General features: G+C 37.7%; 1 protein-coding gene across 4 annotated transcripts in view; it reads right to left on the reverse strand.

The window, feature by feature from the left end:
* Positions 1–8,992: 8,992 nt before the first annotated feature.
* The window catches only part of CDK6 (cyclin dependent kinase 6), a 125,938-nt gene continuing 107,980 nt past the window's right edge, over positions 8,993–26,950 (reverse strand). For all 4 annotated transcript variants that reach the window (XM_030445101.1, XM_030445104.1, XM_030445102.1 and 1 more), the window contains exons 6-8: positions 16,200–16,250; positions 12,242–12,377; positions 8,993–10,462 (exon numbers count right to left, since the gene is read on the reverse strand). In XM_030445101.1, the coding sequence (XP_030300961.1) occupies positions 10,316–10,462; positions 12,242–12,377; positions 16,200–16,250 (334 nt within the window). In that variant the 3' untranslated portion in view covers positions 8,993–10,315. The remainder of the gene's footprint in view (positions 10,463–12,241; positions 12,378–16,199; positions 16,251–26,950) is intronic.

The raw sequence follows: 26,950 nt of genomic DNA on the forward strand, positions 1-26,950 counted from the left end.
TAACCAAGTGTCCCCACAACCACTGTCGGTCACTACAGGAAAGCCTTTTTCTGCAAATACTTTCTGTGAGCACCTATAGTGACATGAATAAACCTCTTCAGCTCTGTAAGACTGCTCAGGGGAGGGACAGTACTCATGTTTGCACACTTGGGCTTTCAGACTGAAGAGTATGAAGATAGTGAGGGAATACAAATACATGCTGCTACGTGACAGACATACAGACGAAAGCACCCGGTGATGCTTTCCGAAGCTATAAACATAATTTCCAAAGAATACAGTTCAACATATAAGATGTTATTTTGAGGGTATAATCTTTCTTTAACTAGAGCATCTGAAGACATTATACTTTTAAAGCTGTTCAAAGTACTGTAGCTAAATATTACATTAAAAACAAAACCCATATGAGATTCAATGGCAGATACGGACCACTTAAATGAACTGGAATGAAACGGACCACAAATACATTAAGCTGAATGCCTGAAAAGAATTCACAAGGAAATCAAAGACTGAAAGAAAAAATAAATGGGTGCCTGTGGGCTTGATTTCAGTGCCAAAATCATACAACTTTGTGTAGAAAACAGATTCAATCAGAAAAAAATAACTGGCATCTTTATATTTTCTCTACCTTAAGTAATTTCAAATGTGTTTCTTGCTTTAGCACAAATGACTGCCTTGCCTCTGGAAGGTGCCTGGCTAAGAGTCCTTGAGATGCTTTCAGGCCCTGCTTAAACTGAAACAGGGTCTTATTCCTTACTGAAAAGCACTGCCATCATTCAAACTTTCTTTGCCCACGCTGCTGTGACTCTTAAGTGGGCTGTAGGAGGAAAGATCATTCTCCAGGAAAAGAAATTTTGAGCACTGAGCAGAACGAGAGGGAGATTATTTAACAGTGTTGAATGCAAGGGAGGAGTCCTGGATATTGAATTCTATTTGTTGGAATCTAAACAGAGACAAATGATTCACTTAATATTGACCACCAGTGATCAGATTTTTTTTTTTGACAGCACTGGTCTGCTCTGGCTTTAAGCTGGTAAACCAAAGTAATGCTTTTCTGTTCAGCTTATTTTGCACAATGGTGGTGGTGGAGGTGAAATAAATCAAATCAAAAAACAGAGTTGGAAAACCACTGAGTTGCTAGACCTCTAGTGAGAAAAGGGAAAGGACAGGTCTATCTTTGCAGCCTCCCTTAAATCTCATCACACTGCAGTCCGTCTATCATGTTATGATAGGTAACTTCAGTTCAATATTACTATGGCAATCAATACTTTCAGATGAGCACATCCCCACTGAGCTTCTGTAAGGTGCCTTGTACAGCCTTGCATCCATAAACGTCTTGCCAGCACCCCATTTCAGATGTACTGGTTGTAGTTTCAACCCATGGTTACAGCCACCTTTGTTACTCCAAGATAAAGAAATTGTGATGAATTTTGGGTCTTGCTGGTAAAAGATTGAGAAGCTCTTCTTATTTAACTAGCATGCTGCAGACTCAGGCTATATTTTGAGCCTTGGTTTTTGTTTTTTTTTTCTTTCTTTTCTTTCAGCAATGAAGGATGATTGTTTGGGATCTATCATCATCCATCTGGAATAAAACAGTCTTTGAATAAAAAATTGTTTTGGCTGATTGAACAAATTATACTCAATTTAATCTATTCTCACTCATCTCTGCTTGAACCCAGGAGTGTAGAAGCAGCACACACTTGTTATACTCTACTGTACTATTTCCCAGTTCCTAATGAGAACCAAGGAAAACTATGGTACAAATCACTGTCTGCCTGCAGACTGGGAGGCTGCAGAATCACAATGTAGTAATTTAGCTCACAGCTTCATAAGTGGCCATGTAATTATCAGCAGGGTCAGATACAAGTGATAGGTAATTACATTTTAGATATAAGAAAGAAATCCTTAATTTGAGGGTGGTGAAGTTGTGGCTGCCCCCTCATTGGAAGTGTTCAAGGCCAGGTTGGATGAGGCCTTGAGCAACCTGGTCTGGTGGGAGGTATCCCTGCCCATGTAGGGGGGATTGGGAACTAGATGATCCTTAAGGTCCCTTAAGGTCCCTTCCAACTCAAACCATTCTATTAACAAAAAAAACAAAACCAAAAACAAACAAACAAACAAAAAAAACCAACAAAAAAAGACACTGCAGTGAGAGGAAGCGGGGTGTTCAAAGACTGCTGAGCAGACTCCCCAGGGCTTCTTTCACAGTGTAACAATAGGATGATCCGGGATAAAGAAAGGAAAGCTTGAGTAGCCGGGTGATTTATAACTATGTGTATGTAACAAATACCAGAGAACTGCTGTGTAGAATTAGAGGTTTCCCATCCCTAGAACTGTGAAATTTATCTCTGTGCCAAGCCTAGTTGCTCATGCTCAATGGAAGGAACAAAATTACCTGCTCCATGCCAGCGCTTACCCAGCCACCCACACACAGACTAAACAAAAAAATGCTACAAAGATCTTATATTCTGTAATTTTGGAGGTGGCATAACAATAGTTAATGGTAGGTCTCAGGTTGGCACAGCAGCTCAGAAAGCTCCACTGCTGCTGTACAACCTACGGAAAGATTTCTTTTTTTTCCATGGCAGATGGTTCTGCAGCATCACTTACACTGGGTGTTGGACAGACTTGTTAGGCTCCCAGACTTTCTCCTGTAAGATGGGGAAGTGCTTGGACTAATCTAGCAAAAACTCCATGCAGATGAACTTGTCAAAATTCTAATGCGCAAAAGCATGCCTTTTTGGATGGCCGAAGGGTTTTCAATTTGCAGCAAGAGGCAGCTTCCAATGCACACCAGGACTGCACACCACTGGACACAGTGACTCTTGCACTACAGCTGCACATTCTCCATGTCTGCATCCAAACTCTGTGGCCAGCTTAATTTGCTCTGAAGCTGTCTCATAAGACTTTTTTTTATATCTACAGAGAAAAACCTCCAGCTTCTAAAAACTCTTATTTAAAAAATAGAGCTGTTGCTATGCTGAAAAACTCCACTGGTACTCATCACTTGATTTGTCATAATAAATATCTAAAACTAAATTCCTGTGCAATAGTCTTGCTTTATCACCTGATATCTATGAAAGTGAGTGACAGGAGAAAACAAAACGTGAGAAAAGACTTTTCCCATCACTTATACGTAACTTGTCCACATATTCAATTTACTTTCCTGAACTCTCTTAATCTCTGCCCATTTTTTCTATCTTTGCAGTACCTCACAGTTTTCTTCCCTCATGTACCTACTCAAAACTGACCCTACCATTCATGAACTTTTTTATTTAAAAAAAGGCTAAGGATTTGTGTAACACGACATACATATGAAACATAGAATAAAAGGAAAGGCTGCATATTGTAGCGCATGAATTACAAACTTGTTAGGAGTAACTGCACAATAGAAGCTGGCAGTCTGTGAAAATTCATTTTCATTTCAGTGGCAGAGACAGTGCTCTTTGGATGGTTTAACAGGAGCATGCCAATGGGAGCAAGAGGCCATGTAAACACTAGAAAAAGTTTTTTCTTTCTGGCAAGTGGATGGGTTTAAGGTGAAGGAAGCTAAATAGTGTGTATGGAAATTTAGCTTGCTCAAAAAATGGACAATGAACTTGAAGATTACCATTTAAATGATACCAAAGGAAATAATTACCTGCTTTCCCTTCTCCTTTCAGTCAAATACTATAGGTTGCTTTAGTGGAAATGTACATGAAAATGGCCATTAGAGTAAGTTAATAGTTAGATTCTTTTCTTCCAGAAAAACCTACCAAATTTTCAAGGTCAATGAAAAACTATCAGTTTCAATCAGTATTTAACACATATTGTTTGTGTTTACATTTTTCACATATGCTTCTTTTCCCTTATCCCAATATTTTCCTAACAGTTTCTTGAAAGTTCCTTCTTAATCTTTACTAAGCACCAGATGTTTTTCATCTGTTTCTTCCTTGTTTTGTTTTTGCTTGTTTGTTTTTCAGAAGGCAATATATTTTGTCTGCTCTTTTTTGGAAACAAAAAATCTCCTCTGGAGCAATCATCCAGTATCAAAATATCCCCAAGAGAACCTCTTTTTACTTTCTCTAGCCATGCAAAATTCTCCTATCGGCATTAGGATGGATGAAGCCCACCAGTATATTCTGAAGGAAAAAATGCTATATGGTTGGGAGTTTCAGTTTCTCTTGGCTGTTTTGCACAGTATTTCAATGAAGGCTGGAAATTCAAATATTGCAGGAGCTCTCAAAGGACGTGGTTTGAGTCAAAGCAACATTTCCAGCAACTTTACTCACAGCAACCTTGGGCTTTTCTGCCCAGAAATTAGAAGGCTCATCTAAGCACAGTGTTGTCTGATTCCAGCTTCCTCTGAACACATAAAGAACTGTAGCTACCTGACCTTGCAGAATCTATTTTGAGAACAAGCTCCTGTTTGATTCAGTTCTGCTTGGGTGCCTATCACTGTCTGAATGCAGAACATATACATGGTTTTCAGGAATATTTTTCAATGGAAAAATATGTTTCAAAATTTGGAGTTTTTCAGCTAAAGACAATTTTTTTTAGCTGCTTTTTGCAATAAGTGAATGAGTAATTTTTGTATTATTTTTGCACACTACTTGAGTGTTCCTAATGGTTCTTATATTGTCTGTATATTGCATAGCAGTATGCAATATTTGCTAAACTTCAAACTGAAGGGAAGAAATAACACTTGGCAAAAGTATATTTGTCAGTTTGTATGTCCACATCTTTCTTCTTTTAATGACCTACTTCATTTAAATCAATGAGAAAGCTTCTCATTGTTTTACATAAATTACTGGGATCTGATGGTTACAGAGTCTGGTCCAGAAACTAGAATCATATACAGCCATTATCTAACAATCTGCAAAACAAAGAGACATAGTAAAACACATAGCTCACAAATAAAACTCATATTTGTGTTGTACAGCCTGCTAGACTGTTGAAATTGTGGTTTTTTCCACACCTGAACTGTCCTTGAACAAAAAAACTGAATATGAAAATGAATCTTGGAAGATTAAACATAAAATCCTGTTTACTTTTCTAGAGATTGTTTCTGAATTATTTCTTCATGTAAAGGAATCTGTATACTCCAATACTTAGTAATCAAGAAGAAGTAAAATGACAGCTTAGTCAGTTACTAAAGATTTCAGTATATAACAGGTTAATATTCTCTGTGAAAGTAAAAATATATTTTTCAAATTCTCCCACACAACTGCAGTTTGGAAAAAACATTTTATCTAATATACTAATTTGAAGAAAATTATTTACACATTAAGAGAAGTGTGAAATCCTGTTAACATCAAAAAAGATCTTTATATTTAGAAGCAATTTTGTAGCAATAAAATAAATATGTTAGGTTCCCAAGCTTGTGATCAGTTCAAGATTCAAGCATAACACAACAGAATCACTCTAATAGCCTAATATCTTCTAATTCACATTGTTTATAAAAATCAATCTATTCCTGAAACTACTGTATATAAAATACTACCAAAGTGGTTCTATAAAACAGTTCTTAGAATAAACTTCCCATTATTAAGCTGTGTCATGGAACATAATTATTTCATGTGGCCTTTTAAACCAAACAGTGTGGTTTATGATTCATATACATATTTGACAACTGATGTGTTTTCAGTTGTGAGTCAGTTAAGTGCTCCAAGTTTGTTGGCTAAAAGACCAAACCAGAATGTTTTGTTTTCCTTATTAAAGTTGGCCTAATACCTAACAGCAGAGAGAATTATATGCATAACAAAACATGCCTCTCAAAACAGTGAGCAAACCTGTGAAAAGTAGCATGGCACAGTGTTTTCTTCTTAATCACCAGAACAACCATAGAGTGTAAAAAACCACGCAAAAGTTGCTATGCTGGATGATGCCTAAATGCTACTAATTATTGGTTTCTTTAATGTAAAAGGCTCCGTACACATAGCACCACATTTCAATATTTAGCAAACATCATGTCCTTGTTTTTTTGGTGTGTTTTAGGACAGAAACAACAGAGAAAGGTATTCTAACACTTACCTTTATGAATTAAAGGTATTTATGAATTAAGGGCTGAAAAAAACCCTGGAGTGTGGGCACAGCCTACACAGAAATATGCACAAACCTTGTCTTTAGAATTTTACTTAGCACACAGAGGCAACATAAGTGTATGCAGAACTAAGGGAAAGCAAGAAGGTGCTCAAAAAGATTAATTTTTAATCATTGGTTCTGGGCTGCTGGACTTAAATAAGCAACACTTGGTAATAGGGATTTAGAGGACACTGACACTGTGTAGCTATTGAAAACTTCAAAGAATGTTGATGGAAATAGCACCTGTGAGTGTCACTGACACCTGCTTCCATATGGGAGCTAAAGGAGAAGAACTGGAGAGCTAGAGTGAGCTTGGAGACTGGATGAAGAGAGAAAAGAGCTGCTCCAGATGTATTGCTATGGTTCAGAAATCAGCGATTCACTAGTTGGCTTTGGTGATTTTTTTCCTTGGCTATTGGGTATGTTTTTCCTGCAGAAGCATGTAGTACTGATTAAAAAAAAAAGAGTGGTGGGAGACAGAAATTTCTCCTTCTGTTATTTAGAACATCTTGTTCTCTGCTGAGAAGAGCACAGTGCCTGGTTATGGGTGTTACAGGAGCTAAATATCTGTAGTTATTTTTAATATACATTTTGTTATTCAGTAGTTTTTAACTGCTGTTGAACTGCTCCAGTAGGACACATATAGGCACACTTATTGGTAAGAAGAACTGCACTCTGAAGACTAATTTAAAGGGTGTTCAGAGAGTTTTCATCAGTCTGGAAGATGTGTGTCAAAGTGTACTTTCTTTTTCCCATATACAATTCCTACGTCCTACACACCTGGCAGCAATGAGTAAACAAGCTCAAATAGTAGAGCTATACCAGTAAAAAAAAACCAGCTCGAGCACAGTCACACAGTTGTCTGTACAGTTCAATTATAAGCATGATTACTGGCATGATTTTAGCCAGTGCCAGCACTTTGCCCAGCCAGAGAACAAGCTTTCTCAGTTTATTAGTGTAAGTGAAGCCCCACGGCTTGGCAGGGAAGACTGGAATAAGAGTAAGCCTATAGCATGTCAAATGGAATTTCTTCCTAAAGAGATTTTGTAAAGGAAGTAATTTAAAAAGTCCCTGGTCCTTTTAATCTAGGCCCTTGCTACCAGAAGGACCCCATTCGAGAAATCTTTTCCCTAACTCTCTCAGGGCAGAACTTATCTTTGTTTTTTTTTTTAATTCCTGCCATTCCCACTGAAAGGATGTTCCAGAACATGACCATTAATGCAGCCCTTCTCAAGCTGTTCTGAATACCCCCATTTATAACCTGATCCTACACTAGACAACATATAGCACCACACTGCAGAAGTTCTGCATCTCTTTCCATCAGCCAGCTCCTGCTTTTCTCTGCTGCTCTCTGAGCTCTTCTGATACTGCTGACTGGGAAACATTGCTTTATTAGTTAACTTCCCTGTGATTTCCATGTTCTAATTAGGTTTTGTGCCAACACTAACCTTTGGCTTAAAGTGTTCTCATTCCTTCTTGTTTTACTCTAATAATGTGTCTAAATTCAGCAATCACATTCTCTCCTAGCCTTTGCTTCACTAAGCTTAATACAAGTTCTTCTAACAGGGAACAGATGAATGTCTCCATCTGACAGTTTTGAGCCTAATTTGAAAACACCCTCTCCTCACCTTTGTTTTCATCCTATATAAGTTGTTGGAGAGCTCTTAAGAGTGTTCACTGACAGCCGCTGGAAAGCCACACCAGCTGAATGCCCTGATGAAGTATTTATGATAATTTGGCGCTAGGTCAAGCGTGGAATGTTTTTAAATGTGCCAATGTGTGTAGGAAAGTTTTCTATTTGATACTTTTGAAAGATTGTCCTGAATTATTGGTCTGTTTGCTGTTCTAAGTAGTTTTAAAGACAGTTTGCAAAAATTTTGCTCTGGCTCATCCTTTCCTGTGAATGTGAAACCCTAAGTCATGCTCAGGCCCATGGACACATGGAGGAAAAAGGCTGGGACAACACCAGTGCAATGGCTTTGCAATTCCCCTTGGATGCAGCAACAGAAAGAATGACAGAAGCAAAGCCAGGATGAGGGGGTTACATGTTGTGATTGCTTCCTGGCCTTCAGGTTGCTGCTTATAGGGCTTCCAAAATTCCTGTTATGCATTTGTAGTACCTCAGTGTGTAGAATCCTCCTGCATGCTCTTGCCAGGCTTAATTTGCAGTTTGGCTGTTCATGCTGGTAGGTTTTGCATAGGCACCATTCTAGGTATGAGGAAAAGCACAGGCCACTGCGTGCATGCATACTGGTGGTCCTTTTAATATCTGGCTTATTAAAGACAGAGCTAGTTTAATCATATGTCACATACCTGTGTCTCTAAGAGTAACAAAAAGCTTTTTCCAAGAAGCAGATATCCACTCACTTTATCCACTCACTATCCTAGCCATGAACTGTGTCGCAGACAGTGCAGACACCTGAAACAGAGTTAACACTGCAGTTTGCCACAACAGCCCCTCCATCACAGGACAGAGAAACCCTCCCAGGGATGGCTACATCTTCCCATGCCACAGCTGGAAAAATGACATTGCTCAACTCACTGATACGGACCTGCTTCTGCAAAGCATACTGTGAATGAAGATATAATGCTGTCTAGCTAGTCAAGATGAATGGAGATGAGGAAGAGAGAAGCCTAAGAAACTATCACAGGAGTAAGCAAAGTTAGCTGCCTCACTTATGACCAGTTATACTGCAATAGTGTATATTTATAGTATCATAGTAAGAGTGAACTCGTTGGACCAATACTTTCCCCCAAGTCATATCCAGGTAAATGGACTGAAGTCATGCTAGGGAAGAGCTTTTTAAGGATTTAAAATATTTCTTTTTTTGTTTGGTTGGTTTTTTGTGTTTTTTTTTTTTGTTTTCCCAGTACAGTATTAAAAAAATAAAAGCTTCTTTTTAAAATAGTGAAAATATATCTTAGTTAAGGTAAAAATACTAAATATAAAAATTTAAGGTAGTATTTAAAATAACTGTGCTATAAAGGTATGTGAATTGTTTAGTTATTTCAACATTCAATAATGGCATATTAACCCTGGTGGAGAAGCATGTGCCTATATACCCACACGGCTGGGAGAGAAGCTCATGCATTTCTGCATAGGAAATGTCTTCCTAATAAAGGACATCTGAGGGATTTTGAGACAGTAATGTTCATGCACTTGTGATGCATGTGGGGGTGTTGCAGGCAAGGCAGCGAAGTATACAGCATACAATTAAAAACAAATGCGTATCTGTGCTTGTTACAGGTGTAGGAGTCTCTGCTTCTGAACTGGAAATACTTTTTTCTATTTTCCTTTTTGGCTGATAATCAGAAGAGGCTGAAGGCGAAAATCTGTACTGATTTTCATTTGCGCTGCTCATGTCTTTGAGCTGAGTATCAGACTATTCAGAATGAGATAAAGATAACATGCTTGCAGCTGTTTCCAAGGGGGAATGATGGGTTAAATGAAGGGATAGAATGTGCCTGGATTTCAATACACACTGACCATTTGGAAACTGAAAGAGTCTTCAAGAACAGAATTCAAAGTTTTTGAAAACACCTGTTTTTTGCAACATGCACACAAACGTAGCTAGATAATAACTCGCTTGTGTATGAACAAACTAAAAGTTGAGACCTTTATTATGATCACCATTATCACTGTTATTTTTATAGAGCAATGAAATGATAAAATAATCCATCCACATTTTAAAGTGGGGAAGCACCTGCATATATGTGTATATGCTGTGAATGGACAGTAGCCAGGTGTATTAACTCATGTATTGGTTGACTGCGGATTGCAGAGATCTGGTATTTCAATACCATTCTTTAAATATCGCTGGAAGAGATCCCATAAGAATAATTTAAAAAGTACCAAATCATGCTTCAGCAGCTACAGAGATTGCATCATGTTTTGGCAGTGACTTGATCATCCTACTCCACATTGGCAGCATTCAGTATTAAAAGGATAAAATGGCAGCAAAACGGGTCAGCAGCTTCTCTTCATCTGGAGTTTTCCCAGGTAGATAACAAAACAAAACCAAAACAAACATAAAGCTGCAATGGGAGCAGGTCAAAGCCCTGGCCCTTGTGTTGCTCTGATGAAAGTAAACTACATTGATTTCCTTAGATAAGCATATCACAATCCCAAAGTAAAAGATAAGTGCATAAAACCTCCAAAATAGTTATCTTCACTAGAACAGCTATGTGGTTTGTATGGGAGAGTGGCCTTGTCAGCTACATGTCTTGTTCATTTATGGTTCATCTTCAGTCAGCATTATGATGCGTTCACCTCACTGGAGTTTTGGCTGGATGACATGTGAGAGTCCAGATTCTCCTTGCATTTCTCCAAATCATGGAAATATGGGTGAGAGAGAGCAACATAGGCAGATATTCTCTTGGCTGGATTGAATGCTAAACATTTCTGTAAGTATGAAAAGAAGTTGGTTTTAACTAGAAGGTACATTTAACAGCACTAACATTGCATAAACACATTAATGCATGCCACCTTCAATTTATGATCACTATGAGACATAACAGGGTCTCAGTGGATGCTGCACACTAAGATGACCATCCATATTAAAGCAAGCAGTGAAATCATGGTATATGAGTATGGCACCCCCAAAACTAATAGAAAATAAGTTAGAAAATTCAAGTATTCACAGTCCAGGAAGTCTCAGAATTTAGGCTTTCTTGAATTCACATGCACAGTATATCTGTCTTCTAGACTGCATGGAGCAACTATTCAGTAACAGCTTCTGAATTTCCTCAGTGTTCAATACACTGTTTTTTTGTGATTATACAAGCATGGATGGCACCACAACATTTATGTTCATTAGTAGGCTCATCATTTCTATAGCTGTTGGTGTCTTTGACTTTGTAACCTTTATCTGCTAATGTTTTTATGCTCAGCTTCTCCCTCTTCTTCACAGCTGTGCTGTGCTTGCCTTCTTTCTGGATCATTATCCCAGCCTTTGTCCAGCCAGCACGAAATCTCTCATAGCCTTGTTTCATACCTTGTTCTTCTCTTTTCCTTTATTCACCTTCTAGCAGTATTCTTCCTATTATCCTCATCTAACCACTTCCTAATCCTACTTTCTTTTCTTGTATCAAAATGTCTATCACTTAACCCCTGAATTTTAATTCTGTGACTTCCAGTCTTATTTTCCCCTTTCATCTGTGGCTCCTAATATTCATCTCTTTGCTGAACAGGAGCAGCTTCTCTTCCCAGCTCACCTCCTAGGCAGAGATATTTGTTTTTTCCTCTCTCCCATCATCCCTCACCGTCACTGAGCACTCTGCCAGATTTTATTCCTTTTTGTTCCCAGAATCTAATTTTTGTCCCATGTCTAGCTTCGATTTCTAGGCTGCCTGCAAGCACAACAGATGCATTGCACCCCTGCCATTTCAAGTGTCCAGCTGTAGTCCAGATTACTACATATGGGGGTTGCAGTGATAAGGACAGCAGAGGGCAATCTGCTGTTCTGTGGAGATAATGTTGGCCAAAGATAGCTGTTCCTGAAAGCGTGCAGCAAGTCTTTCAAGAGCTGCACTGAGCCCTCTCTACTGAGCCCATGTGAACCAAGATCCTTTTGAGGCTTCTAGAGAAGAAACTTAGATTTGAACAAGCACAGCAAAAGACAAACTGAGGCAAGGCCATTTCCTGTATCCTACTCCAAGTCTGAACTTTCAGGGCTGGGTTTTATAATAGATCTATATAATTATGGAGATTATTTAATTGAATTAAGTGTTAACAGTTGTACAAGAACAATTTGTTTTGGTCAATCCTGACATTTTTAAGAGGCAACAATTAGTGAATTCCAAATCTCAGGTTTTCATCATCCATCAGAAGGCTGGCAGATGTAATCTGCTTCTACAGCCTATTTGCTGATTTATCCTGAGTTCTCTATACTATGAAAAATGGTATATCAGTTTTTGTACTCACATCAGTCTTATACTTAAAGAACAGTTGAATCAGTGCCCTGACACATTTTCCTAGTCTCTAACTATTCTCATCTTTGACACCTCTTGACCCAATGATGGTGTCTTTGTGCTGATGTTTCACAGATTTACATGATTTGAACTGACTACTGAGATTTTCTCTAATAACTATTAAATGGAAGCATAAATGCTTCTTGGCATGTTGCATGCACAGTAGGAACTATCAGTCACACAGTTTGGAGAACAACAAATAGAAACTCACAAGAAGCAAGTCTTTGCCCAGTTCATCAATATCTGGTACAAATTTTTCAATAGGTTGTGCTGGTCTGGAAGTGAAAGCATTTCTTGGAAGGGCAACATCATTAGGCCAGTCCTCTTCTTCTGGGAGTCCAATTACACTGTGAAAGGAAAAACATAATGTTAGGTCTGAACATCTGTGGAGTTTCCTCTTTATATATATATACTGAGTGGCAGTTTTTAAGTACTTTTGTTTAAATTAGATTAATTGTACAGTAGTGCACTGGTCTCTGTGAATATAGGCTGAAGAGTGTAGTTCCTCTGTGCTTGGCAGAAATCATTCTGTGGCCAGTGCGATTTTCTGGCCTAGGTCTCAGCTTTCTGAGTCTTTGTTGAAAAGGGCTGAGTGCTTTGGAAGAAAGTTGCTCAGCTCTTGACTGGATGGTGCAACATATGTCACTCCAGGATGATTAAAAGCAGTAAGTTTCAAAGGGGAATTGCATGCAAGGATCTTTATTCACAAGAATAGGGACTGAGAGAAGAGTGTGGGTCAAGATGAGGGTAAAGCAATAAAAGGGATGTTTCATAATGCTTCAAAGCTACGTGCAGTAATTGTTGCTCAGTTTTAAGCAATTTATTTGCTTCACAAAACAGGTTTTAAAGTCTCAATTCAAAAGTGGAATGGGACTTGAGTGTCTTTATGCTTTTACTTTCAAAAGTGTTTTAGTTTTTCTTTACTCTTTAATAGAACATTTTAATTTATTTTTGTAACTTTTATTTATGCTTTAAATTATAGAATATATTTATACTTATTAAATAATCATGCTGAGGTTTAAACCCCCCCAAAATAAAAAAGTAGGTAATCCTCCAGTAATGGATCACGGCTCATATATTTTGTGGTTTAGTCAGATGCTAATATTTGTGGGATTGGAACTGGAAAAGACCACACAGTAGTTGTCAGGTTTCAGGGAAAATAAATTTTTAGAGTCTGACAGGAACATGACCAGACACCACTGAAGAGGTGGAGCTGCGCTAAGCCCAGTGCCACTAGGGTGCAGCATTGACCTTTTTTCTTACTAAGATTGCTAAGTGAGATGTGTGAGGCCACCGGCCAAACACTTTGATCTAAATCATAGGTTACCTCAGTGGAATTACTCCACATCTACCAACATGGATTTTAGACTGTAATTTGGCTCATCTAAAATACCTCCGAAAAAGAATATGTTCTTAAAACAATGGTATGTCTAGAAGGGCAAAGCAATTAAAATCTCAGGACAATTTAACTTTACTACATCTGAAGATATCACCACTCTTCAGAAATGGTAATTAAATGTGTATGAAAAATTTAATTTGACTTTTATCATAAAAGGTGCGGTGGGGGTATGGCGAAACTTCCTTGGCTGCGGTGGTAAAAGCCATGATGGGGATCTGGACATGGTGTAAATATAATACAAATAGCACCACAGGAAGATGGGGAAGTTAATGATTTTGAATAACGATGTTCAGCCTGCCATTCAAATGTGTTCTGTTAGTCCCAGTTTTTTTTTTAACATTTGCATGAGAGAGCATGAAGAGGGCAGAATAAGCACAGGCACAAGCAAAGCTTATCAAATAGAAACAAGGAGGCAGCCTGTCAGACAGGTAGGGTGGACGAGACCAAAGGTGGAAAAAAGATCCATTTTCAGTTACACACTCATGTAGTACTCAAAACTCTTAATAATGAAAGTCTGAGTAGATGCCCTCGCTCAGGTCTGGTAGCATTACCATTTTGGTGACTAAGTTAGGGAGTGACTTGGATGTGTTTCACCTCCTGCCAAAGGTTCAGGCCTGGTCTTGAGAAACACCGAGTAATTTTCCCTCCCATTGATCACAATAAGAGACAAGTTTGCTCCAACTATTGTGTGAAATCTATGAGGACATCCCACACACTGATGGTGTCCTGAAAAAGCAGGAAATAGTTTTGGGCCACCTCCAAGGGATTTACCCTCAAAAGCGGTGGAATTTTACCTGACAGAAATCAGAACGCACATGTAAAGCAAAGGTAGACCACAGCCCCATTATCTGAAAGAATGCATCAATCCAGATTGCACGAAAATCCCGAAACTACTTTTTGTCCAAATTACTCTGGAGAATGAGTCACTACTGTAGAAAGAAACAATCCTCCTACAAGAAGAGCTATGTCTAACTGTAGGGAGTTCTCCAGCTGTGAAAACACAAAATAAACACTATTTAGCATAAGCCCCCCAGAACCCAAGAAAGAAACTTTTGAACTACATCAGGAGAACTCAACAAAAGAAGCAAACATAAACTTTCCTTTTAAGTAGATGTGTAATAAGGAATTTTTTTCTAAAATTAGCATTGCATTTTCTCTTCTCGATTAAGTATTTTCTGCACAGGTAATCTCTGCCCCTAGGGATGGAAAGATCCCTGCTAGAGGCTGCTGCTAGCAGCTATGCATTTAATCATAGTCCAGTTAATTTTGCTTTTTGTCCTTAAATGTCAGAAATGAATCAAAAGCTTTCAAAAAATCACAGACATATCTTTTTAAATTATGAAATTCTTTGGATGCATCCAAACTGTCTTCATTTAATAAAGCAGAATACTGTAAGACTAATGGAGTAACTGGCAGAAGAAGAAAAAGTGACTTTAAGGACTGATTTTTCTGGATTGGGCAGGAAGGGCTAGCTATTCAGCACATGACAAATTAACCACGCAAGTGAGTCACATACACTGGTATGGTATGCAGGAAAGGGAAGTCAACTGTGTGAAATCAAGACCTGCAATTTTTGAACCTCATATTAAATAAGGAAAATACTTAGATCTGTTACGATTTGAGAACTGGAAAAATGGTTAAACAGAGAAATTCATTATTTGTTCTGTTTTAGCTTTTCTCCCTAGAAATTTTACTATCGTCTCCTTGGAATATCTTCAAGAGAATAATACTTCTTTCTTCTCCCTCTCTCTCAATTTTTGTCTCTGCATTCTTTCGTTTCTTCCAGATCCTTGGATGCTTGCAGCCCTTCCATATGAAAAGGAATGACAGAGGTGCAGACAAAAATGGGTATTTGTTCTTAGACCTGTGTGTTTGATTTCCTAACTATGATACATACATCAGATTTTAAATTTAAATGGTTCTTATAATAAATTCAGAAACATCTGTTGCTCTGAAGAGCTTTCACAAGATAAGTGATATAATCCTACTTAGTTATTGTATTGGTAAAGTCAGTAATTTTTTTTTAACCAAGAACTTGTTTTGGAAGAGAATTACTCTACCTCAGAGAGTTTAGAGTCTCCCTACCTCTTCAGTGTAGTTGATGCATCTGAACAAGAAAATCACAAACTCCTAGAAATGGACGGTGGTTTTCAAATAAAGCAAATTATTTAATCTCTGACAAAGCACATGTTAAAATGCTGACAGGCCTTCTGTTCTTACAGTTACCTTCCTGACCAAAATACGAACTGTTAATCATTTTAACAGGCCACAAAATATATTTTAAAAGCTAAAGTATTTTCTTATGTACAGAAGTCTTTTCTGCAAAGAAGTTGGTAATAGTCTTAGAAGATTTCAGTTTAATATTATTTTTAAAGTATTCTAATGTTTTCTCAAATACACAGAGAAATTACTGAAAAGTAAAAACTCTGGGTTTTTTTATGTGAAAAGAATCCCTTGGGTCCAACTGTTTATGAATATGCATGAATGGTACAGGCACAATATGTTTAAGAGATTTAAAACCCCCAAAACATAAGTCTCATAACTTCCTGATGATGGCTGTTAGTTCTGAAGAACTATATTCCATCTTGCTTCCTCCTCCCACTCTGACACAGAATACACGGAAATATCAAGTTGCATACAGTAGCAATAGGAAATATGTTCTAGGAATACTTTGTTCTCGTCACATTATTACATAAAAACATGGCAAAGAAATCTCACAGTATTTCAATATAAAACAGATATTGACATAATGCAACTAGTTATTACTTACTCAAAGATTTTTCCTAGCTGATCAACATCCGAATTTCCACGGAAGAGTGGTCTGAAAAAATAAAGAAATATTTTTAGGATGTGACTTGCTTTAATTAATGCAAATTTATATTTCTTATTGACAGCTGCCAATGTAGGGTGAAAATGTTATTTTCTGGAGGCCTCGCTTATTCCACCTCCATGTTTTATCCAATGGGTCAGTGTACCTTCCAAGTTTCCACAAAAACTGCGTAAAAAAGGGGATAGATGAGACATATTTTGAATATTTTGTGCTACTTTTGAAAATACAATTGTGTCCTTTAGCATTAGTAACTTTATCTCAGCTAACACTATCCTATGAATTGTATCATTAACAAAGTATTTCTCACTATAAAGATCACACTTATATAGCTAATTGGAGAGACAAAACCAGAGTGAACATCATGCAATTCATTAAAACATAATAAAATTAAAGATGGATTATTATGGATATAAATTTAAAATTAAATTTATTGTATATTGGAAATGTGCTCCTAAGTTCAAGTGGTCAAATAAATGACAATGGATTTATGAAGGTCTGTAAAGAATGAGGTGTGAAATGGTACAGAATTTACCTTGAAGGAGAGGAATACTTCTGCTGCATCAATAAAGATATGTTCAGGAAAGAAAAAAATTAATAGTCTGAACATCCAAAGGTTTTTGGAAAAAAACAGCAACTAAAAATACTTGCAGAAAGTGGTACACGCTTTTTCTTTTCGAAGTGTAATTTAAAATATTTTTGCTCATTATTTATAAAATACAATCACCCCATAGATCTGAAGAAAAATATGAAATTCAGATTTGTATGGCTGCATTGACATCTTTGGGTTGAATTCAGTAAGGTGTGTTCTACAGTGGAATTTTATGTTTAAACTCCCAAGACATTCCAACAGATCACTGAAAGATGATTAAGGATCTAGGCAGGAATGAGGGCATCTGTGAGTAGCAGATGCTGCATACCATTTTCATTCAACAAATGGTAGATTAAAGAAACACAATTCAGACACACTGCAAACTGAGGTACTAACTTGGGTTGATGGATAGTAAACTCACAATTATATTTTCCCAAACTATTCAACTGAGACCTAGTGACTTGACAAAAAATGTGTATTTCTCTGTTTTCACTGGCAGATTTTGGTTATCAAGAAACATCACTTCTCCTGTCTCTTTCTGCATACTCCTATTCTTCTGTCTGATACAGGTCCTTTACAGCAGTGGTAGCCAAACCCATCATTTCACTGGTGCTCTTCACAGAAGAAGACCTCTCCCACCCACATTGAGAGAACAAGGAGTATTCAGCTATGGTCTTTCCTCTCTCATTGCCCTACACAGGTGTAGAATCTGGATCTCATTTTGCTAATTTAAGTTAATTAGGAAAAATGGCGCTTTATACACCTTGACACTCTCATATAGAAAATAAAGCTCCATGCTGCTGCCTGTCTTGTGTGCCCACACCAAATACTATAAGAAGACCCAGAAAATGGTGACATTTCTTAGTTAGACAATAATATCTGCAGAAATCTGTGCCATGAAGACAGAGAGCAGAAATATTTTCCAGCAATAACTGGCAAACATTCTGATGGTCTTTGATGAACTAAACGTGCATTTTGTCTCCTTCACACTTGCTGCCCTTCAGGTCACATCCTCCCAAGTTACACTGCAAACTGCTTTGCACAGGGACACCGAGCGAACAATTTATTCAAGTCTGATTTGAAACTATACAACATCATATCAAAACTGATGGGGTAAAATGTGTTTTTTGTAATTTTTTAAGCTTTAAGGTATCCAGTAATACTCAATTCTATAAAAAAGCCCAAAGATAAACACTCAGACAGGACTGTCTACTCCTGTCATATGTTTTGAGACTGATTTTCAAAGTGATAGGTAGCTACAACCCTAGTACTGTATATGACAAGATACACTCCATTTCTTCCGAAGTCAGACCATATGACAACCTCAGATGGCTTTTTTGCCAATGACTGTTTAAAATTATTAACATAAGGATACTCTGAGTATTTAATTTTGGCTTGAGCATCAGAGTATTGGGGCCCTTGAAACCAGCAAAACCTATGCAATCAGATATTCCTACCCATGCAAACAGAAAGCTGATTTAATGTTTTAAAATGTATGCTGAACCTTGCACTAATGTGAAAGCTTGGCAAAGTCATCCATGCTCGCAAATCACCTTAGGCAGTGTCATGTCAAAACAAGAATGATTCTAGAGATTTTTCAGAGAGGTTTTTCCCATCACTGCTGCTGTCTCGGATTCACTAAATGATGAAGCAAGAATTTAAATTCTTTTGCATGTATAATTGTACAAGGTGACCTTCCAACATACTTTATATTTCATCATAAAGAAGTACTATTAATTAATCTTTCAGCCTCCTATTCATCCCACAATCATGACTACAACAGAATGCCAACTCCAGGCTAGGCACCACTAGTATAATGAAACTTGCCTCATGAATTTTGGCTGAAGGTTCAATTGGAATATTGGATGTATCATTGGGGAAGTAGATCCACTTAATCAGCAGCTCTATGAAGATCTCATCTCACATTTTGGCACTAGTTACTTTTCTTAATGACTGCCAGCTCTGCAAATCCAGTACACATAAAAACCTTCACCTCAAGCCTATTGTTTTTTTAATTCTATTCTTAAGGATGGACATGAGCTCTCCCAGTATCACTAAACTGGTAGCATACTTAGCTGCCAAAGAAATATAGAATTTCACCTTTGTTCTTGTACCTTTCACTTGACTCACTCACCCACTCACTCCCTGAGGTTTATTTATGCAAGCTGAATCCAGAAGTCCTGACCTGGGGATATGTTCTCCACTTTGTGATGACAATCTGTGTAAGACTGGTTAAACTCTGAGAGCCTGATTTTGTAGAATACTTTTTTTTTCCTTGGGAAAGGCATGGAGCTTGATTCGTCACCTGTGGCAGAAAATGTGTGTCCTCTGACTTCAAAGAACTCCTAAAATCTGCATGTACATGTCTCTCAGGAAAGAGGGATATTTCAATGGAGAAAAGGGCTATTCACTTGCCTTTTGTGTGGTTCCTTGATGCTCTCAACCTTCCCTGACTCTGCTTGCTACAAAATGCATGCTCTGAGATATCCAGCATAATTGCTGTTTCAAACAACACACTTGAGTGGGGAAGATGGGATAAAAAGACTGCACACAAGACATTTCATTTCTCTATTTGCTCAAGATGTCTCAGATGATGTTGTGTACACATAGTTTCCTATTTTTTTTGGTTCTCACTTCTTTGATTTTTTAAGTCAGGTGGAAGAGGAAAATGTTACAGGGAATCTGCAGGTATCCATCTGGTTTGACCACTCCTTCCCCAGGACTTGGAGCTAGACCAGTACCTTCTATCTCTGGAATCATGCCCACTGAATGGAGGAAAACCTCTTTCATGTCTAATGTAGGATCAGAATGCCCTTAGCCTACAGATCTGCAGATGAGTCGGAGGAGCCATATTACTTCCCTACTGCTAAAATGAACTCCTACTGAGTCAATCAGCAGGTACCTTAGATCCTGAATACAAAATGTGCAGCTGCACAATTAAACAGGTATTAGCTATGAATCTGCATTGTGACTATTTCCACAGGATAAATCTATCACCCTTTTTACATGCCAGTCCAACACCCAGAGCATATAGCTCCTGAGCTGCAAAAATGATTAAGGGACTGGAGCATTTGACATGTGCGTAAAGGCAGAGAGAGCTGGGACTGTTTAGCCTAGAAAACAGAAGGCTCAAGGAGGACTTTTTTGATATATATAAATACCTGAAGGGAGGGTGGAAAGAAGATGGAACCAGGCTCTTTTCAGTGTTGCCCAGTGACAGGGCAAGAGTAATGGGTACAAACAGACTTTGCAGGACATTCCCTCTGAGCATAAGGAAATGCTTTTTTACTGTGAGGGTTACTGGGCACTGCCAGAGTTTACCCAAAGAGGTTGTGGAGTCTCCCACCTTGGAGATATTTAAAAAGCCCCCTGAACATGGGCCTGGGCAGTCTAGAACTCCAGGTGGCCTTGCTTGAGCAGTGGGAGCTTAAACCAGATGATCTCCAGAGATCCCTTCCAATCTCAATCATTCTGTGATAATACAGAAATACAAATACAAATCATGACATACGGTTGTAATGTAAAACCTCACAGATCCTGAAACAGTTACCATCTGCTTATAGTTTCAGAGGACTTGCACTACTCATCTTCTGTCCAAAAGGCTCTCATGCTTACATGTATCTGAATGAATCTTTTCTCCAAAGAAATATACTCAGCTCATGTTGTTGTTTCATGCTGAGTTTCACCTTCTATCTGTCTGAACTGTATACTGGTATATGAAAGGTTGGGTACTTTATTTTATAGAAACTGTGTTTCATGTCTGTGCTACTCAGTAAAAACTGAGATATAAACATTTCTTAAGCAAGCCCCCATGAAAAAATTTTCCCTGGTGCAACTCCACAGACATTTAAAAGCAATTCTAAAAGTATTATGTACAATGACAATGCAATGACACCCAAGAGATAAATGAAGTTTAACGGCAAACTGGCCATGTTACTTTTAGGCTTTACTTTCAGCTTTTGGTCTTCAAAGCGAAGTGTCTGTAAGTTTTCAGAAGAAAAATTAAAATTTTCATAAAGATTGGAATTAAAGATAGTGATGAACAAAAAACAAAACCCCCACATGCATAAAGGCACAGAAAATAATTTCTGCAGGTTTCTTGATAGTGGCTGGCATTTTGTACCACTTAAGTGACATTCTTGTTGGAAACTATCTTTCCGTTTCTTACACTGAGTTATTAAACTACAGGTAAAATGTTGTTTAATACAGGGAAGAAAAGTCATGTGAAAAAAACCAAACAACAGTACTGAAGAGGGAAAAAAGTCCAGAAATTATCTTTCTAACAAAAACATATTGCAGAACCATCATGACAATTCGAGTGCTGCCAATACAATTGCCACCAAAGGGTGGCAAGGGTAGACAAGGGTAGACAAGCCTTGTATCTTTCCAGATATGTAAGACGTAACTTCAATAATTACTATCTGGATTCGGTCCATTTGCTCAATGTGGTGACAACAGCAGTTGGGAACCCCATCCTTTGCCTTGTTAACAGAGGAACAATAAGAATAATCTCTTGACTACTGATGTGAATATATGCAACATTTTCAGTGAAAAATCAGTATATTGGAAATCCACATGCATTTAGTAAAGTCATACAAAAGCTCCCTAAAATGAAAAAAAGCATCATGGATGGGAAAGGTCCAACTTGCTTTTTGGCCAAGAAAGGCTTGGACAGTCTGGTTGAAGAGATGGCAAGGAGAAGTGTCAGAATGAAAAGCAGTGATTTCACAACAGGTAGCTGCTGCTTTGAAGGCATTGGATAAAATGGGGGAGGTGTGAAAGAGAAAGTCCATGATAATTTGACATAGTAGAGAGAAAGATGTAAAGGGAAATGACACAGCAGCACTTCATGGAAATGGTGCATGGAATTTTAGAAGCTGCTAAGCTTGTAGTAGTTAAGTTTAGGAATCTGTAAGTCAGTGTGTACAAGAGAAACAAGGTGACGGTGAATAAAGCAAAAAAGCTAAAGCCAAGAAACATTTGCTAAGGAATCCTGCATTGTGCCATGGAAAACCTGCCAAGCTACATAGTCTGTGACTCAAGAGATATATTTAAATGATGGTGGGTTTTTTTTCTCTTTTCATGTTACAAAATACGAATAGCTGACAAATAATTTTGTGAGACTCTTAGTTACTTGTTAGGAAGAAAATATTTTCATTTTTGGAATTAAAACCAAAGAAGACTTAAAACTAGAATGATGAGATGACTAGAAATAACAATCTGGACTGTCCTGTGGAGATCGTTATTCAGAGGGATTGTTCCTGAGCTGATTCCTCACTCCTGTTCCCACCAGTTTCTCTTTGGCTGATCCCCTGGACAAGACTGTACTGCAGGTATGAAAAGAGAAACTAAGACAAGATAAAAGAAGAAAAAAAGTATCACTATCTAAAGATGAGAAACATTTGCCCCTCTGATAAGTAAAAAAATATGGCACAGTCTAAAACTTTACTCTGAAAGAGGGCACAGCTGACAACATTGCAGGCTCCAGACAGTTTCCCACTTCAGTCACAAGCAACTTGGCTCAGCTGTTGTGCAACTTGGAGTTCTCATTTTAAACATTTTTTGTACTTCTCCCTCTCCTTCCTCTTTAATAGTATCTTTGTGTGGGTGGGTGCCAGGCACAGCATAGGAAGAAGTTACTTCATGTCGCGCTTATTATGCTTGATCACAAATTGCTCAGAACTTTCAAGAGACTTCTCCTGCATACAAGAAGAAATACGACATAGATAAACACTGCAGCTGAGGAAACACTCTGCAGCTAAAATCTGAGAGAAAACAGAGCAGCCATCTTGAAGTTCTCATCTTAGTCTTTTAACAGCCAATTTTTTAAACTCAAAATCTATCATTCTTCAAGTAGGATAATACCACAATCATTAATAACCTCTCTAAGATAATTTGGGATATGTCATTATTAACCTATTCTCAGAATCAGATCTAATGCATCAAAAAAATTGCAATAATTATTATTTTCTCTGGAGTTTCTCATTTCACCATGTAGACATAAGCCAATAAAGGAAACCAGGTAGTTTGTGAAAAACTACAGCAAACTGCCAGTGCTGTACTGTGTTGAATTTGCTCCCCATTGCTATTTAAAATGAAGTAAATGAATTCTAAAACTAAAGACAATATTCTGACCCCTAAATTCACATACAGTCTATTTACAAAGAAACATATGTGAATTCTGCCTGAACTAAGAAAGCAAAGTGCTTTCTGAATTGTGTGCAGATAAAAGCCAAGAAGGGAAACACCCAGCTGGTAGTGCAAACTTGAAGAACATGTACAGGTCCAGAGCTGTCAGAAATGTGGCTGCAAGCTGCAAAGCACTCGTGTGCAGGAGGAAGTAAAATGTAAAATTAAAAAAAAGAATATTAATAGTGAGAGAGAACACAATAAAAAAGACAAGGCATAACTTTGGCAATCCACTCGGGGGTTGAGAGTGCTCATCAGAAGAATGTTGCTTGGTGGGGGTTTTAATCATGAAAAATTTGCACTACTTTGCTGGAAATTGTTGTATTACATGGAGATGTTGGACTTCCTGAGGGTTTTTAACATACAGTCTGGGAAGGTTTCACAACAAGATTTTCACAAGAAATTTACAGATGGATATGCATGTTCCCTTCACATGTATAACTGAAAGGGAAAGTTTAGTAAAATGGAAACTAAACAGAGGCACAGCTCCATGACCCAAGTGGGGCCAGCCTATGGTGCTGATTAAAAATACAGCAAAAGGCAAGAGAAAGAGCACATATGAGAGAAAATATAACCAAAGCTCCCTTAGGAAGAGGGCTAAGGAAAATCTTTTTCTGAGTGCTTGACATTTGCTTGACACTTTTCCTGTAAGCATTGTGCTGCAGGTTTCCAGGTGGCCTTGGAGCAGAGGGATGGGCCTTGTCCCACACCACTGACATCAAGGGAGCTTTATGACAGACATCAGTGAGCCCAATGATCAAGTCAAGTGAGATACGGTTTCCTAACCTCTTATAATTAAAGAGAAGGTGCTTCAGCAGAAGGATACACACACATATGTGCATCTATTTATATAAACTCAGAAAGACGAGTGCAGATACTGTATCTTTGACCAGAATATGCTCTAACGTGGGCAGATCTCATCTGTTCCTGGGCATTCATTATTTAATATTACTTTTTAAATGAAAAAGCCTTGATACATTGAGTGTCCTTCACTTATTCCCTCAGCACACACGTCACAGTTCTCTTATCTTGGACATTTACTTCTCCAGAAGATTTGTAGGTTTATTTCACCAGAGCTTGAAGAGCTTTTAGCTCAGGGAGCATGATAATAAATAAGTAAATAATTTAAAAAAAAAACAAACCTGACCGAACATTTCAAGCAATTCTGGAAATACACACATAACTAACCTTGGGAAAAATAAAAAGTGCATGGTCTCTGCTTGGAGTGGAAAAAAGTAAGCATTCCTCTTGTTTGTACTGATGATTTTACCAGCAATACGATTTAACCATTTGTATGTTAAGCACCCACCTCATCACTGCCCATGGTAAAACTGCATCTCTCTTGTCAATCAGCAGTTTGAAGTTTAATTGTATAGCTAAGCTGCAGGCTTCTGCATTTTTATAGCATACTGAAAGAACCTCTGGTATGACAAATACAATATGGTGATGCTCTTCCCAGGATCACTTATTTAGTTTTCTGTATTCTCTCTCATGGATCTATTTCACGTTCCCATACTAAACTTGAATTCTCTAAAACTGTCATGCTTCTTTGCTCTTCTTGTGCAACCCAGTTTTAAGAGTTTGAAGGCATTAATTGAACTATGGATTAGATAAAGGTTGTCCTGTGTGGAAGGAAAGGAATCAAAAGGGCTCCTTCCTCCACAGTTCACTCACATAAATGATGATGCAAACCAAGTGTGCAGGATGCTGTGCAGGGGCAGTGCACGTGTTCATTCGGAGATCAGGAAAAGCCTCACTTCCAGCTGTTTGTGCCTGTGAACAAATTTGCCCTTGAAAAACTCTAAATCCTCCTTCCAGACCATGTCTGAGATGTTTTTCACCACTCCTTTCATTTAGCTTCTAATTAGCAGACAATGCTTCAAAACGACAAATTTCAGCCCGAGTGTGAAACTGCTCTTTAATTCTGTGTTTTAAAGAAGTGGTTTTATAACATCTGTATCACAGCAAAGGACCAAACTTCAAGGTAAGCAACAAGAGTTTAAGTCTAGAGTTCCCAGTCTTTATCAATTACACAAATGAAATGAAAGCAATATTCTACATGAAATATCTACTCTTGTATTCTGTATGAAATTTCATTGTGAAAATCTATTTAAGTTACAATTTTCAGGCATAGGGAATTAATTTTTTTTATTTCCACAAGTTTTCTTACAATGCCAAGATGCCTCTGAGTAAGCTCATCTGTTGTCATTGACCATATTTACTGGTCTAAAAAACCCTTTTAAATTGGAATTTGCTCTAAAAGTGCTTCTAATGCTGGAACTAGTTTTAATCAAGGGAATATATAAAGTCAGAGGCTGTCTAACTAAAATCCAATTCATGTTCCACAAACTGAATATATTTTCAATCAGACTGCTTTCCCAGTAAAGCTTTTAACTAAAAAAATCTGTGCCATTAGGTTATTTTTTCTTGGGACAACCTCTTTTTAACTAAAGGTGTAACAATATTATAATTCTTATATCAGCTGAAAGTCTATGCACTAACTCTTACCTACTTCAGATTCTTTTGTATCAAAGGAGAAGCAAATTAATGCAAAAAACCCAGATATATTGCACGTACTCGTTCACTCAATCTGCCTGAAGATAATTAGCAAATTAACAAGCATGTGTTCCTAGTTTTCCCAGGTTTTATTTCTTTCTCAATAATGCTATGCAAAGAGCTTCATAGGCTGAACATACTGTATAGATAGATAAAAGACCTTGTACTCTAGATACATAAAACAAAATCATGAAAAAGTACAGAAAAGCAAATATTTAACTATAAAAGCAAAGGAACAAAAAATCTGAAAGACAAAGTATTTTCTGTCATCCACAGTCGTACAGTGACAGTGATAATAGGTAACAGAGGCTTTGTATGGGCGCTGAGACTTTGGAAAAGAAAGCTCCAACAGATGTAAAATTTCCATATTTGAAGGGAAATATTGAAATCAAAATGTTCTATACAATTTAGAAGATAAATTTCTCAATAAAATACAAAATCCAAGAAAAAGGGATTTTACATTTTTTTAATTTTTACTCTGGGAAAATGCAGCAAGCTAAGAAAGAGAAACTTTGGGTTTTCTCTCCAACTGGGCTTGAGCTACTCCTGTGGGGTACTGAGTACATGTTTTGATCTATAACCACTTCTGTGGCCCCCCTATTAGGTGTTAATGGCACCTGTTGCACTAAGCCTCTCTAAATTTTCAGATTAATCTGAAACATCAGAAGAACTGCCACCCCACTGCAACTAATAAGTCTCATCGCTTTCACCTGTAATAAAACACTCTGGGTCAGAAAAAAAATCTCTGAAAGGGGATTACAACCCTTCAGACAAGAAAGTCAGGGAAAACATTTCAGTCCTAAACAGTCAACTGGTGGTTGAGCAGAGGTGAAATTTCAGCTTCAAAGTTCTTCTCCAGCTGCTGAGTGAGTGTCAAAAGACATGAAAGTGGATTAGAAAGGTGGTGTGAAGAAAATACTTTAATTTTTAGCAGCTGTGCTGGCTTACAATGAATTAATAAACACCTACAGAAAACTCTGAGATAAGCATTTAAGGTAGCAAGTATATATAGTAACCATGGAAGGAAAACTAATTTTTGAAGGCCAGGTAAACCAGCTATAGTTTTGCCCTAAGAAATACTTTGTCTCATATGATACACTCTTGTTACTCAGGCTAGGGAAGCTGCAATATTTATATTCATTGGCCCATGACAGTGCATAGTAATCTGAGTTCACCCTATTGAGAGCTCTTCAGTTACTTCTGTTCAGCTATTACCGATTTCACATGAATTTCCCCCCTCATTTTAATCTTAACCAAAACAAAAAGTATGTTAATTTCTTGTATATAAAAAAAAAAACCCAAAAAATAACTTCCAGGTGATGACACTGCTCAGGTGCCCCTCTTCCCTATGCAACTG

This window comes from Calypte anna, chromosome 2 (assembly GCF_003957555.1).
Source record: "Calypte anna isolate BGI_N300 chromosome 2, bCalAnn1_v1.p, whole genome shotgun sequence".
Taxonomy (NCBI): domain Eukaryota; kingdom Metazoa; phylum Chordata; class Aves; order Apodiformes; family Trochilidae; genus Calypte; species Calypte anna.